At 38.3% G+C, this 14,598-nt stretch overlaps 1 protein-coding gene across 1 annotated transcript in view; it reads left to right on the top strand.

Moving 5' to 3' along the window:
• The window catches only part of THSD7A (thrombospondin type 1 domain containing 7A), a 300,060-nt gene that overhangs the window by 180,725 nt on the left and 104,737 nt on the right, over positions 1-14,598 (top strand). The window contains exons 5-7 of the mRNA XM_069774348.1: positions 5,843-6,091; positions 7,651-7,832; positions 13,968-14,123. Of these exons, the coding sequence (XP_069630449.1) occupies positions 5,843-6,091; positions 7,651-7,832; positions 13,968-14,123 (587 nt within the window). The remainder of the gene's footprint in view (positions 1-5,842; positions 6,092-7,650; positions 7,833-13,967; positions 14,124-14,598) is intronic.

Below are 14,598 nucleotides of genomic sequence, written 5' to 3' on the forward strand. Positions count from 1 at the left end.
GGTTGATAGCTGTAAACTCAGTTCTAGAGTGTTCTATCGATGTTCCTCGAGTACCATACAGTTGCCCCCATGGAATTTCAGAGCATAGTACCATTCCAACTCCACCCCGTGATCCCATGGGTTAGTTGGAGGATATAGTCACATCTGGTGTCTCATACTGAACTAGCATTTACTGCACCTGGAGACCAACTATAAACAACATCAGTATAACCTCGTCCCCCATCCAATCTGAACCTCCAACTGTAATTGTTACATTGCTCTCATGCGAGGTCAAGGACTCACGATATATTAATGTCCATCATTTAGCCACGACATTATCATCCAGATCTTCACCATCCACGCCTGTCACCATCATCACTGTCAGCAAAAGGACTGGAATGACTCGTTCCTTCATGATCCTGTAAAAAAGCACAAACTAGGCCTCGGTCTTAAAACCGGGTCACAGGGTTAGAAGTCCAGTATTATCCACTGGGCACTGATGTGGTGAGTCTTTCCACTCCCATGAGATGGTCTCAGAAGACCAATGTAATCAACCTGCCATGTGCTCCAAAGAGCCTTGCCTTGTCTGATATGCTGGGCCGGAGCTTGGTTTGGGTGATTAGCTTTAAGCCTTATTCGGCATTGCGGGCAATCTGTAAGAATTGCTTCACAGGTTTTCATAGACACTGGCCAACCCCAAGACTGGCATTCGTAATAGACATCTGCTTTCCCTGAGTGGCTTCATTTGATATGCAACCATTCTGCTAGTCTATCCCAATCTTCCTTCTCACCGGTGACCATCCTGATTTGGGACAGGTGGTTCACGTGCTGATTCCATCTCGCGGCTGGGCTTCCATCCCAAGCATGTCCCTTCACCCATCCCACCTTTAAAGGTCAGGATCTCCCTATTGCCAGGAGATGTTGCCAGTCCTCTGTCCTCCACACTTTCGCATGACCTACTTCCCACTTACTAGATTCCCACTACATATCCACTCTGTACCACCCTTAAAGGTTGCGTAAGAGTCAGTATAGACGGTAGCACCATTCTCTATGGCCAGTAATAAAGCCTGTAGTTCTCCTACTTGTGCACTACCTTCACCCTCTTCTTCGACTGTCTTCCCAGTACCAATCTCCAGCACCCCTGCTTTATATTGCCATTTTGATCCCACTCGACAGGCAGATGCATCTGTGAACTGCACTCCTTGCACATCTGAGCCTGCCATGAATTTGGGTGCCTCCTCAATCAGAGAAGGTTTATATGGTTGACCCAGCAAGGCTGGGTCAGGGTTTACAGGTTGCTGTAGTTTGAAAACTTTAGTTGGACCCTCCTTTAGTGGGAGCAATTGGCTTATTCTTTCTAGATATGCATACCATTTTCTAACTGTGGCCTTTTGGGCTACTCCCTCTGGAGGAGGTGACCCATTGAGGATTGAATTTAAGAGCGGGAAAGGACCCTGTACTATAACATCCTGTGAAGTACGCAGCATTTCAGCCTCTTTAACTGCTCTAGTGAGGGAGAGGACCCCCTTTTCCCAATCTGAATATCGTCGTTCCATCTCTTTAAATGCAGTGGAAGAGAATAATAAAGACCTGGCTGGTCCCTGTGGCCCCTTTTGAAACACGCCACAGTATGAGGCATGTTCAGCAAATCCATTCCACCCTTAAAGGATCTCGTGGGTGCAATGAACCTAGTCTCTGATAAGCCTTAAGCTCATCTTTCATATACTGAACTTTTTAAATGGCACATGTATTTTTGAGAGTTAATGTTTTTATACAGTACGGTATTAGTAAGTTTAATAATGAATACCAGTCTATATATAGTCATCTGCACTGAAAGCTATGAGAAACATCTGTTTCTCTTGGTAAGATAAAGTTTGAAAATCTTCTGCAAATATTTTAAAGGTGTCAAGAATAAAAAAAGAAGAAAAAAGATCTTTGAAAAATGAAAGGGGACTTATGAAGATCAAATTCATTGTTCCCAAATTTCCTGGGAAAGGGGGATATGCAGAGATGCAACATGAAATTAAATGCAGATTAGTTTAGTTGCAGGTAATAGGTATACATGCACTTGGGACAGGGAAAGGTGGTGGTGAGGGGAAGGCTTTGTCATCTGCTCTGGAAGCAGATGACTCTGTTATCTTCAAAGAGATTGAAGCACTTCCATAATAATTTACTTAACTAAAGAGTTTTGACTGGGTCTTCTTTAGAGAGATTTGTGATACTGAGAGTTCCCTAGTCCCTACTTGATCTAGAATGCAACGCATCATCTTCTGCTGTCTGCAACATGAAGGAAAACTCTTGATATTGGCCATTTGCAATTAGCTCTCTCAGTTTCTTGAACATGTTCAAAGAAAACCAAGTGTTAAAAGAAGAAACAGCAACTAATTTGCTTGTCTGACACTTCTTTTGCTAACTGTAACTGTCTCTTCCCCCTCACAAAAATAATATGACAGTATGTATAACAGTAAAGAGTTTGCTGGTGACTTACAACAAAATCAGTTACTTGTCAGTATTTACGTAATACTGCAAGTGGTGCATGGTTTTAATAAGAAAGAAAGAAAATAAATGGATAACTCACTAAGCCTCTTGTTTGTCTGCCTAGTAATATTTATGTTCTGGTTATAAGAACTTAAGAACTTAATTGTTTTATATTTAATTTAAAATTGATTAATTATATAAGTAAATACTTGAAGTGAGGCATGCTTTAATTCTATTGCTTTACTTCTATCAAGGATCATAAATAAACACTGGGGTTAGTAGCATGGTACAATTCTGTTTGGGTCCTCTTCATACCCACATATGGAAATGATTAATAACAAACAAGATTAAATGACCATTTTAATTTTATAAGCTATACCAACAACAGCTTTTTATAGAAAATAAAATGAGCTTGAAGTGGAAGGTACCAGCCTGCTGAATCTATACCACTGACCAAATAACTCTTCAGCTGAATCCTGTGAACAAATCTAGGTCTAAATCTTTAAAAACATTTTGCATCATAATCCACAGAGGGACTTCATCATCATGGTATTCAACATTACAGGGGTACTGAAAAGCAAGAATTTTTAGGAGGTCTTTTTGCATATATAGCAATTACAGTTTAAGGATCTGTGAAATCAATATTTGTTATCTAAAGTTGCAGTAGTGCCTACGTTGAATTCTTTGTGAGTGATCTAGTCGCTCTTGGAATCTGAAAAGTGCCTGGGACCTATAGTAATCTTTCAGGAAGTGACTATATCCATTAAAAATTAATAAATATCACTAGTTAGCAGGTCTGGCCTTAATGTTTAAGTGGAACTGATTTACAACTTTCTGTTAAAGTGTTTTTTTCAATTATGGTTATGGGAAAACTTTTTTTTTCCTCAGTACACTGGCTCAGTTTTGTCAAATTTTTCCACTTTGTTCAGAAAATCTGTGATAAAAATTCCTTTTGAATTTAACTAGCTCGGAATATTATTTTTTTAAAAACTGGTAAGTGCATTAGTTTTTTAGCTTGATTGCAGCTCAAGATCTCATTTCTCCTACGCATCAACCCTTTGTGTTGTGGTGGAGGTTTCCCTTATCAGGGAAGCAAACAATCTCTGCATGAAGCTGTGGAGGAATCACAGCCAGGGACACCTTTAGGGTTTGTGACAGTTAGGGGATACAGGCAGGTTGAAGGTAGCTTCAGTGAAGAAAGATTATTTATTTATTTATTTATTTATTAAAACAACTTCTAAGAATGAATATTAGTCTTTCTCATATAACACCTCTCCCAAATAAGTTTTGAAGCAGATGCAAAGCCCATGCAGTATTATACATCACTGATCTCTTCACTCCGCACCAAAGCTACTTTGTGGTGGCAATTTTGTGCATGTTCCCTGGCAATATGTGTCTATAATTACACTCAGCCCCAGTCACAGTACGAGTGAAGAGGGTGGGTTTGCTGTCAAAGGAGTCACGCTGGAAAGGAACTTGGGATATGATGATACATCATCTGTTCTCCAGAAGGATTTGCAAATGCTGCCCATGACAGAATCTATAAGGAATAGGTCTTTTCTCCAGTCATTAAGATTGTGTCTTTGTGGGATAAATGAGTCTATATGTTTTGTTAAAAGTACAGAAACTGCTATATTGAATTTTACAGTACTGTAGTCCTATGCCAGATGGGACTACATGAAGGTGAAAAAAGTCCATTATTAAAGAATAATTTTCTCAAAAGCTTTGAGTGTCTTTCACCCCAAACAGGGTGTAGTTTCCATCCTTAAGCAGAATAAATGTTGTCTATCATGTGTTAGGTTTTGTCCCCCCTGCCTTTCACATAATAAGAACATAAGAAATCCCCTACTGAGTAATCCCCTATGGTCTGTCAAGCCCAGCAGTGTCTCCAGCCTATTGTCTCCAGCAGTGGTAAAGGGAGATGCTATTTAAAGACCAAGCACATGAGGCCTGGCTGCCTTTTGCAGTCCATTCTCTTTGTATTTCTCCAGTATCCAAAGTCAATGTATTAGGGATGGTGGCTAGTATATCACTGCCTAGTCATTTTAGTATCCATATATAGACCTATCACCCACAAATTTGTCCAACCTCTTTCTGAACCTGCTGACACCATCTGTCTCCATAACCTGGATCTTCTGTTAGCCAGATGTAGAATTGCTCTGCCTCTTGTGTATAGAAGTACTTTCATTTATTGTGTTTTTAAATCTCCTATTAGTCTCATCAAGTATCCCTAGTTCTAGTATTACAAAATTTTGTTAATGGCAGTTCAACCTGATGTTGGATATATGGGTAGGGCACAATTTTGTACAACAACAAAGTTGTTGTAAATATTCATTATTCTGCATTATTTTGTATTCTATTAAAAGGAAAAAAATGAGCCTTTGTTTTGTTATTTATAGGACTGGTACCGAACAGAGCGTTTCATTGTGCCATCTGCAGTGCCAATAAATCTTTTTCCTGCCTGTTTAACTACTTCAGAAGCCAGAATTTTATTCCAAAACAGACATGATAAATATATTTGCATTGTAATTATAATTAAGGAGTTAAAGTTATGATCACTTTAATTGTAGTTTAGCTTCTCTATTGCTCATTTTCCTATTGTGAATCAAGCTTTAAAGTAGAAATGTTGGGTTTTAGTTAGAATATGACATTTAAAAATGCAGAGGCATTAAAAGGAGGAAATCTTGCTGACAACCTATGTAATATGTGAATGAAGCAATCAGATGGAGAATGGAAATTATATGATGGCCTTCACGAGGAACAGGAAATTAAGGCTATGGATTCACTGTAGCAGGAAAGGCTCTATTTTAAGGCAGAGATCATTCCCCTTTTAGACCATGAGGCATCACTGTGGCAATATACCAGCTGTTAAAAAAAGCAAATTATTAGTGACCAAGTATTCAATATATCTGACATTGCATTTTTAAGCCATTTGTAGTCTGGAAATGAGGAGAAGATGACATTGAGCACTTGGTTCTCTTAAAAAACATTGTATAGCTATCTCTGTTATTGATCCTTCACTTCCTTTTTGTTCCAAGAAAAATAATTGAGTATACATAAAAATAGAAGATAAGTGGTGAAATGTTGATGTATTTCCTCTTTTGTACTTCTATATATGTATGAAGATTTATATTTTAATTTTGATCACAGATGTGGCAGTACTGGTCATTTCTAACTACAGCAAATCTTATGTATCTGGTTTGAGTCACTTTAACCAAAAGCCCTTTTACCTGAACTTTTGGGATCACATACACATGGAATGGAACTCAACAGCTTTACAAATATTTACTGACTTTGCATGTTGCAACGGACTTCACTTTTCTGTAGAAGTTCATGACTGTCTGTGTATATGGGTGCTGAAAATTGTAATGGTCTCTTATTACAGCTTCTGCAAACAAGACAAGTTGCCCATTACGTTCCAGTCCTGTGTGATCACGAAGGAGTGCCAGGTGTCAGAGTGGTCAGAATGGACCCCCTGCTCCAAGACCTGCTTTGACATGACAACCCCGAAAGGGAATCGTACAAGATCACGGACCATTAAACAGCTCCCCATTGGCAGTGAAAGTGAATGCCCACAATTAGAAGAAACAGAGCAGTGTGTTTCTCAAGGAGATGGTGTGGCACCGTGCATTACGTAAGTTGGTTCATTTCAGTTCTCCCTATATTAAAATGAAGAATTTCAGTTAAGCATTCAGGGCTGGTGGTGGAATATCAACCAAATCATTATTAAAGAAATAATAGTTTTAATTTTTTATCCTTTGCTTATTCAGTGCTCTTCTTAAAAGCCTGAAGTCTGCAATATCTGCTATTATAGTGAAATCACTTCCTCCTCTAAATACAGGAAAAATAACAAATACATATTTTTTCTTTAGTGTTAACTTTTAAAATAAAATGTTTGTGTGTATGCAGGCTCAGTCAAGACTATAATAAATTAATTGTATTAATTTGCCAGTGATCTTTTCCTACATAGTTTCTGCCAGAATCAGTTTTCTGAAGTACTTGTCTGTTTGCAGATGAAATACTGAACATAGGAAAGAGGCGATAAACATCTGTTTAGCAGCCAAGCTTTTTTAGTGAGACTCGTATTCAGCACAACTAAAGCAGGACTGGGCCCCAATGGAAAGTGGGAGAGGCTAACAGTGACAGTAAATAAATTAACCCTGTTTAGGAGAAATGACAGCAAGCACTTTACTATTCAAGAGATTGCTGTAATCTTTATCAACTAATCGAGATTAATATTAAAATCCAAACTGTGCTTTTTCTTTATCAGACTGAGAAGAGAGTCTGGGAAAATGTCATTTGATGTTAAGCATCTTTGACTGTAGTACATATTTTTCATTTAAGAGTTGAAATGTCATCTTTCCCCATCTCCAGCCACATTAGGAGGCAGTTGGCTTGATTTAGCCTTAAAGTATTTGTTGGGTAGAAAATTCTGTGGCATTTCTTGTGGTTCATAATCTTGATTGGGGTTTTAACTGGGAGTCACAGATCTTCTTTCCTGTGCTTTCACTGATTGGAAGGCTCACAGCTTCTCATCATTCATCAGTACCCTGCAGGGATGCTTCAGTATTGCAGAGTCTTCTTCCTCTTGACAGTGAAAAAGGAACTTAGTGAAAGGTTGTTTCTGAAGTAATAATAAAAAAACCACAATTATAGTTTTACCCTGATATTCAGGAGAAACTTCTGTCCCTTATCAAAGATGAACAAGAGGCTTTGGGGTTGTTTTGGGGGGGTTGGGTTGTTGTGTTTTTTTCCCCTCTCCTTTTCTGGCTCTCATGTTTCTCAGTGTGCACGTTTCTTTGATATTTTGGCTTTGGTTCATATAAATTGTCTAGCTCTAAACAAATGCCGACAGTCACAATCTTGAAAGTTAGCTTATCTGAACATAGACTATGTCTCTGTATATCAAATTTTTCTTCCCTCCAATAAACTATTTATATGTGCAGTATGTTTCAGGAATTGAACAGAAAAGATCTTCCTAAAAAGTAAAGATTTCAAAAGTGAAACAATAGAGGAAAAGTGTCCACTCACGTAAAATATCAGATGTAATGCATCTCTGTGTACAAGAAATTGTGGGGCTCAGGTCTTTTAGAAGACGAATAAAGCTATTAAGCTGTTTCAGCTTGTGTAACTTAATGCTGTGTAAAATGGCTTCATGATTTCTAAAGACCCAATTAACAAAATCTGATCCAGGTATGGTTGGCGGACCACAGAGTGGACAGAATGCCGTGTTGATCCTCTCCTTAGCCAACAAGACAAGAGGCGAGGAAATCAGACGGCGCTGTGTGGAGGTGGTGTTCAAACCCGGGAAATGTACTGCGTGCAAGCTAATGAAAATCTCCTCTCCTATTTAAATACCCTCAAGGAAAAAGAAGGTAAATTTGATTCACTTGCAATTGAATAAGTGTGAAATCAGAGCACTTCAGCATTCCAGAGCTCCTTGACAGCCATTGTCTTCTGTCATGTGTGCCTTCTTACCTTGCAGGTTAGTTATTTTCTTGTTCAGGTGAAAATACTTAATTGCAGTAGCAGAGATTTCATTCTCTATGCTGCAAATATTGGTTCCTAGCTACAAATTACTATTTCTTAATATCTACTGAAAAATATTGTCTTATGTGAAGGATGTCTCTCAATAAGAAAGAGCATGAGAAGGTGGGTCAGAAATCCTAGATTCAGTTCCGTTCTGTACTACAAATTTCCTGTGTGTCCTTCAGCTGAGTGATGAACCTGTGCAGTTTGATGTGCAGATGGAATATGTCAATTCTGGCATGTAAGCTCAATATAGAAACATGTTAATACATTACTAGATTTCATTTTCAGGGAATTGATTTTTTTTCTTCTTTTTTTCTTCTTTTCTTGATTTGGTCAAGTTCTTAAGTCGCTTTCAGGACTTCAAGGCAATATAATTTCATGGGTTTGTTTCCCTAACTGAAAGAGAGAAGAGATTGTTCCTTGTCACTGTTACAGCTTGTACAGCTTCATAAGAAAAGAGAGAACAGCTTAGGAGACAAAATCTTTAATTCATTTGGTAATATGCATACTTAAGAACAACACTTGAGTATTTTATGTTATGTCTACTTCTGCATACTAATGCAGCGCTATAGATTTAGAAATTAGTGAATTAAGCTAAATGCATTTAGCTTGTTAATTAAATTTTATCCCCTTCTGTAGCTGTTTCATACAAACACATATTATTATTGAGAATAAATAAATAACTACAGCCACATAATTCAGGAAAAGTGACATCATTATACAAGCCATGTGCAATACAACATTTAGACCAGTGTGGACCAAACTGCAGGCTACTGAGGTTTCTGCTGTGGGTTAAAGGTACTCTCAGACTTGCCATAGAGGCAGAGTTTGTGGGGAATATTAATGCTGACATCCATTTCAGCATGACTGCTTGGATCAGTGGGGTGTGACTTGTGTGCTCCATGGGCCCCACATCTGTATTTATTAAGGAAGAAGCTTTCAAGCCTCTTCATTTAATGCAAATCAGCTTCTGCCCAAGGGCTTTTAGTAAATCGCCTCTGCTGAACAAAGTTTAGATGCCCCTGCCTTAGAGTAAAGGAGTAAAACCTCCCAGCTAAGGAGAGGTAACAATAAAATCAGTGGCAGCTTACTGTTCAGAATGATGATTAGGATTTTGGTAGGCTGTGAAGTCTCGCCGGCTTAGGCGGGTGTGAAATCTGCCCTTATCAGACTGTGACAGGAATACGCGGAGCCCATCAGGAGGTAATCTCTGCAGGCCCCAGAAAGCTGATTAAAATGTAACTAGCCTTTGGATGCATAAACATGAGAACAATTTTTCAAGAGCTCAAACTAGGGGTGAAGTGGGTCTTAGTTTAAAAAGGAGCTCTGGGGTGTTTCCGTGTTAGGGGACAGATTTTCAGAAGAGCTGCTTCTCCACTCATCCTCCCTCTCTCTCCACTCCCATCTTGGATTTGGTGTGGGCCAGAGCTACTCCCCAGGCCCTCCTAGGAACAAGCAAATCAGGGCCTCTAAAAACAATATCATTTGAAAACTATGAGTAATTTGAGGATGGGAAAAAGCCGGGGAGACACCTTCCAGTTTTAGCTGTGGGGAAACGCCTTCATTTCAGTGTAGTTTGCTGTTGGTTGTAGTGAATGCTGTCTCGGTAAGGCTGCTTTGAAGACCTCCGTTCTCCTATACTCATGGTGGCGTTTCCCTGTTATTTCAGAAAGTCAGTCACAGAGCAAGTCGAAGGCTAGTGCTGCACCTCTGCTATCGATCACTTTTGAAATAACAGGTAGGTAAATGAAGGCCTCCGACCTGGCCTTTCACTCAAAAGTGTGCAAAGGAGGCAATGTCCCTTGCAGGGGATCTACGTTGTCTGTATGTCTATAATTAATATGTTTATATAGCTCTGAAATAGTTTAACAAATTTGTGCATTCTCAGGAAATTTCAAATCAGTTTTAAAGTGACAGGCCTAAACTCAAACTAATGAAGTTCATGAGCCAGCTAGGATGCTAGGGCAGTTCCCTGCTCTACTGAACTGTTTTAGCAAGTGACTGATTTTTGTCTTGATTCTGAGCTCTGTGAATTGCTTTGTTGTGTTCATCACAGCTTTTTTAGATTTAAAACACCGAGTTAGGGCTCCAGTAAGAATTTGAACTTTTAATACTTAGCTGAACCAGAATCCCTCACGACATTCAGGTCTGTATTATCTCCTATCAGAATTCATAAATTTAGACTTGAGGAAGAAGAGGGAGTATTGGGTGTAGTAATTAGGCAACTGACAATCAAGATTCCTGGAGGGCACTGTCATTCTGCCATTTACTTGCCACTGACTTAAATCGTTTCATCTCTATTCACCTATTTAACTGGTTTAGCCATGAAGTTTCTCTCACAGTAAGCCTATGAGGTAGATTGTGTCATCTTTTTCCAAGTACCTTTAAAATCCTCGATGTAGAATGAGGATGGGAGGAAAGTTCCTTTATGGGCATAAATCTATTCTACATCTGCAAACACATGCTCATTGCCTGTTAAACACAGAGGAACTACTTAAATGCATGGGGTTGTGCAGTTACTCAGAGAATCAGGTCCTGAATTACCTGCTGTCTTTTGATGACAGCATTCAGCATTGTAGAATATGGGAGAAGAATATGTATTCTTTCATTGTTGGTCATAACGTGTTTTGGGCTTGGGTTTTTCTTGTTCTTTTTGAGTGAGAGCACTTTAATTGGAGAAATTTCCTTCTGTTTGCTGTAAAACCAGTGAGACAAATGACCAGAAGGAGGAATATGAAGTTATGTCTGCTTATGCTGATGCAGCCACATACAAATTCACTCTCTTTGCCAGCCTGGTCGTTACTGGGCACTGGTCTGTTGCGGGTTTCTGGAGAAGAATGGGGAGGTTGAAACCTCAATAAATATAGCAAATGCTTAAGAACAGAACTGTGTTTTTTCTTTTCAGCTCTTTTTAAAAGGCAGTCATTCAGGGAGGTGTTTTACAAAGGTATAAAATATATTCAGCTAAAATTTCCTAATATAGTAGATGGCTTGAGGACAGGGTAATTGAATTGAGGTCACTACCTCAAACCTGAAATTCATTCAAAACTGAGTCTACTTTTTCAGTTAGACTGAAGAAGAAAAAGAGATCAAAATGCATTCAATTTTCTTTCCATTTTTGGCCCCAAATTTGGTCAAATTCCACACAGAACTTCTAGTATTACACATGGTATAATCAGCATTCAGCACCACTGCCAAGGAATAAAGAACAATTTTTACTGCTGTCACAAGAGAGTATGAAAGGATAGAGATAAGACAAGGTTTTAAACTGTAAATTTCTGCATCTAGCATCATCTTCTCTCACAGCATCTTTGCTAAACAATAAGCAGCAAAAGCTGAGCTCATTTATACTTTTTTTGATGCTGAAAGAAATCCATTTAAATTAATGGGAGCAAAATGTTCATAAGATACCCAGGCAAGGCTAAGTTTTCTTATTTTACTGTCATCTCAAAGAAAGAATTCTGAGTAATCATGGGTGAAATACAACCTGAGTCTTCAATGATGAAAACACTTTTTAATAATCTGGATTATAAATTGTCTGTCCTACTGTTGAATTCTTTTGTTTTAAAAGCAATATATAACAGATCTGGTAGCAGAGATCTGTACATCACTTATATTCTAATAACAGCATTTCAAAAACATTTGAGCTTATTGAGAGATTTATTGATAGCACTTACCTGTCCCCAAAGCACTTCTTTCTTCCCCTACACTCTAATGAGTGATGGAAAAGACAGATATTTTCAGTAGGTGTTTTCATGGTAAGTTTATTTAACAATGTTTGCTAGACCTAGAATACTTACTGCACAGATACCTCCGAAAAAAGTGTAATAATGTTCCTCTTACTTAAGTCACCCTCTTTAAATCCAAACACGGTCACAATTCCTCATATTTTAGACTATCAGGACCATTACAAATTTAGCTTGAAGCCAAACGGATTGCGACAGTAGCAGAGTAGTACCTTCCATTGGCAGAGTCGTAAAAAAATCTGGTTGAGATATGGAACATCTGTGTTATGTGGAACATCTGTGGTATGAAAATCTATTTAAAGCTTCCTGATGAAAGGTCTTTGTTATTTTTCTGGGTAACATCCTGCAAACTAGTGTGATGGTAAGTGCTTTATCCTGATGCAGGCTGGAGATGAAGCATGGCATTCCTCAGAACACTTTCTCTGTTCCCTGAAGCAAGGCTGCATCTCAGGGGTGTAATTGACCCTTAATTTCAACTGTTTCACTTGGGCAATTCCCCGATTAAATCAAGGTTAAAAAAATACAGTTAACAGTTACTTACTGGTTTTCTTTTTTTATTAGAAACTATTCAATACAAATTCAATTACAAGCAAATTATGTTTATTTATATCCATATTCTACACAAGGTATGCATATTATGTTGATTATCATGCACGTTAGGTGTGCATGTCAAACTTATTGTAAAATTCAATGTTCTGCCATAAAATTTAATTCCAACATAGCATTATGCAAATGTTAGAATATTTGTTCATGTATTATTTTTTGTTAAGAGATTGGTGAGCTGGAGACAGTAATGTTGAATGACTATCTGCCATCTTCGTGCCTTCATTATGTGGAGCAACATGGTGTAAAACTGTGCTAAAGGAGGCAACATGGGAAACCAGAACAGGGTGATATTTTTTCATTCCCTTTTCTCCTTAAAAAGTGGGAACTGAAGGCTTTTTCTGTAATTGGAAAGATCATGTACTTAGAAAGTCTGAATGGAAAGACACACACATATCTACAAATGAGACCATACATTAGCAACCTGTTGTTTAACACTATACCTGTGGTTATTGATCTCATCTTTCAGAAGGAGATTTTGTCATATTCTGAACTTATTTCAGAATATGTTTCATCAGAGAGCTCTTTCCATCGAAAGAGATTATTTGTAGTGGTGGCAGAAAATTAATGAGGTAACTTTCCTGTGAAAAAAATGCTGAGGAAGTAGGATGGGAGTGTTTTACGTTAAGGAATTGCACGTTTCTTCAATCAGCCAAAGTGAATGAGTATGGTAGACTTCACTTTGCCTTCTAGCAGATATTCTCTGCTTAATGTAATATTTTGTCAAGTCCTATATTAGGAAAGAGAATTAAAATCTTGCTTGTAATGAAATGGTACATTTTGTTTTAGAGTTCTATGCCTTACTCTGGTACCTTACAGAGTTGTCCTATTATCTGTGTAACCTGGGAATTCAAAAGAGTTAAGTATGGAAGGAGGAGTGTGATTTTGGCCTGTTCCAGGGCTTATTGATCCTTAAAGGGTAGAAGAATCTGCCTTCACATTTGTCTTTAAAGATTAATAATACTTCAATGAAAAAAAGAATTGTCTTGTGCAGAGTTTTAATTATTTTAAATATATTATGTATATATATTATATGTAAACCATATGTGTATCTAAAACAAAGCCTTTCTTGAACTAAAGCTGCTGCTGCACAAATCTTATTGCTGAGTGTGCACTGAAGGTCTTTAGAGTAAAAGAAAAAAAAAGAAAAACACTGTCATAATTTTAACTGTGTTTCAGGTTATAGCTTAAAAATAATCTTCTAAATATTAATTAACCAGGCTTTTGAAGTTGTAGTATCATACAGGAGCAAAGGGATTTATATAGCTTTTTGTTCAATTTCTTAAGTGAAGACATACTCAATAAGACAGCAGGACATCGATTTACACATAGCACAATGTGAACAACTGTTGTAGTAACATAATCTATCCATTAAATGAAAGGACTAGGTCCGAGAGGGTGCTGCAATATCTACAGTCTTCCTGACTCCACATAATCGGATTTGGCTCTGTTCATGCAGAGAGTAAACTGACTTCTGTTTCATTTCTTCAAGACAGGCATTTTTCCATCACTTCATCAGATTGAAATGATGAGATAGCAGCCTTTTTGAATGAAGGATGGTTCTGTCCACTTAGAGCTAAGGATCGTGACCAGTGACATGTGAGAAATGTGTTGACTTTGTTTTGACAGCCTCGAGACCGGTGGACCGTAAGCTGTGTACAGGACCTCTTCCAAGCACCTCCCAGCTGTGCCATATCCCCTGTCCTACAGAGTGTGAGACCTCGGCGTGGTCAGCCTGGGGACCATGCACCTATGAAAGCTGTGATGACACTCAGGCCAAGAAGGGTATGTAAAAATTCAGCGAAGCCTTTTGATGGTGATTATTTCATATTCCTAAGTCACTAGGCACCTCTAGCTATGCAAGCATATTAAATTTTGTGCCAAGAAGGGTATATCCGGTGCCTCTGAGCGTCAAAAAAAGGTCATTGAATTAGGGCTGTATTTAGCATTACTGCTCCACCAAAGCTGGCAAAAATGTAGGCTGTTTACTAGGCTCTCAAGGTCAATTTGTGTTATTACAGGTCAATTCCAGTTTCAAACCTTCCTCTCAAACTGAAAGGAATACAGTTTGTATATGTGTTCAAATCACAATTCTGGCACTGTCTTTGAAGGAGGACAGAAGCAGCCTTTGAGGTGCATAGTGTCTGAGTCACTCAAAGATTTACAGTTCAGTAATAGCTTCAGAATTCACCAGCAGACCGTAAAACATGCTCTGGCAAAGAGCTGGAACCATTCGCCATTGATAAGTGACCCTGTTTTA

The sequence above is a fragment of the Haliaeetus albicilla genome, chromosome 2 (genome assembly GCF_947461875.1).
Source record: "Haliaeetus albicilla chromosome 2, bHalAlb1.1, whole genome shotgun sequence".
Taxonomy (NCBI): domain Eukaryota; kingdom Metazoa; phylum Chordata; class Aves; order Accipitriformes; family Accipitridae; genus Haliaeetus; species Haliaeetus albicilla.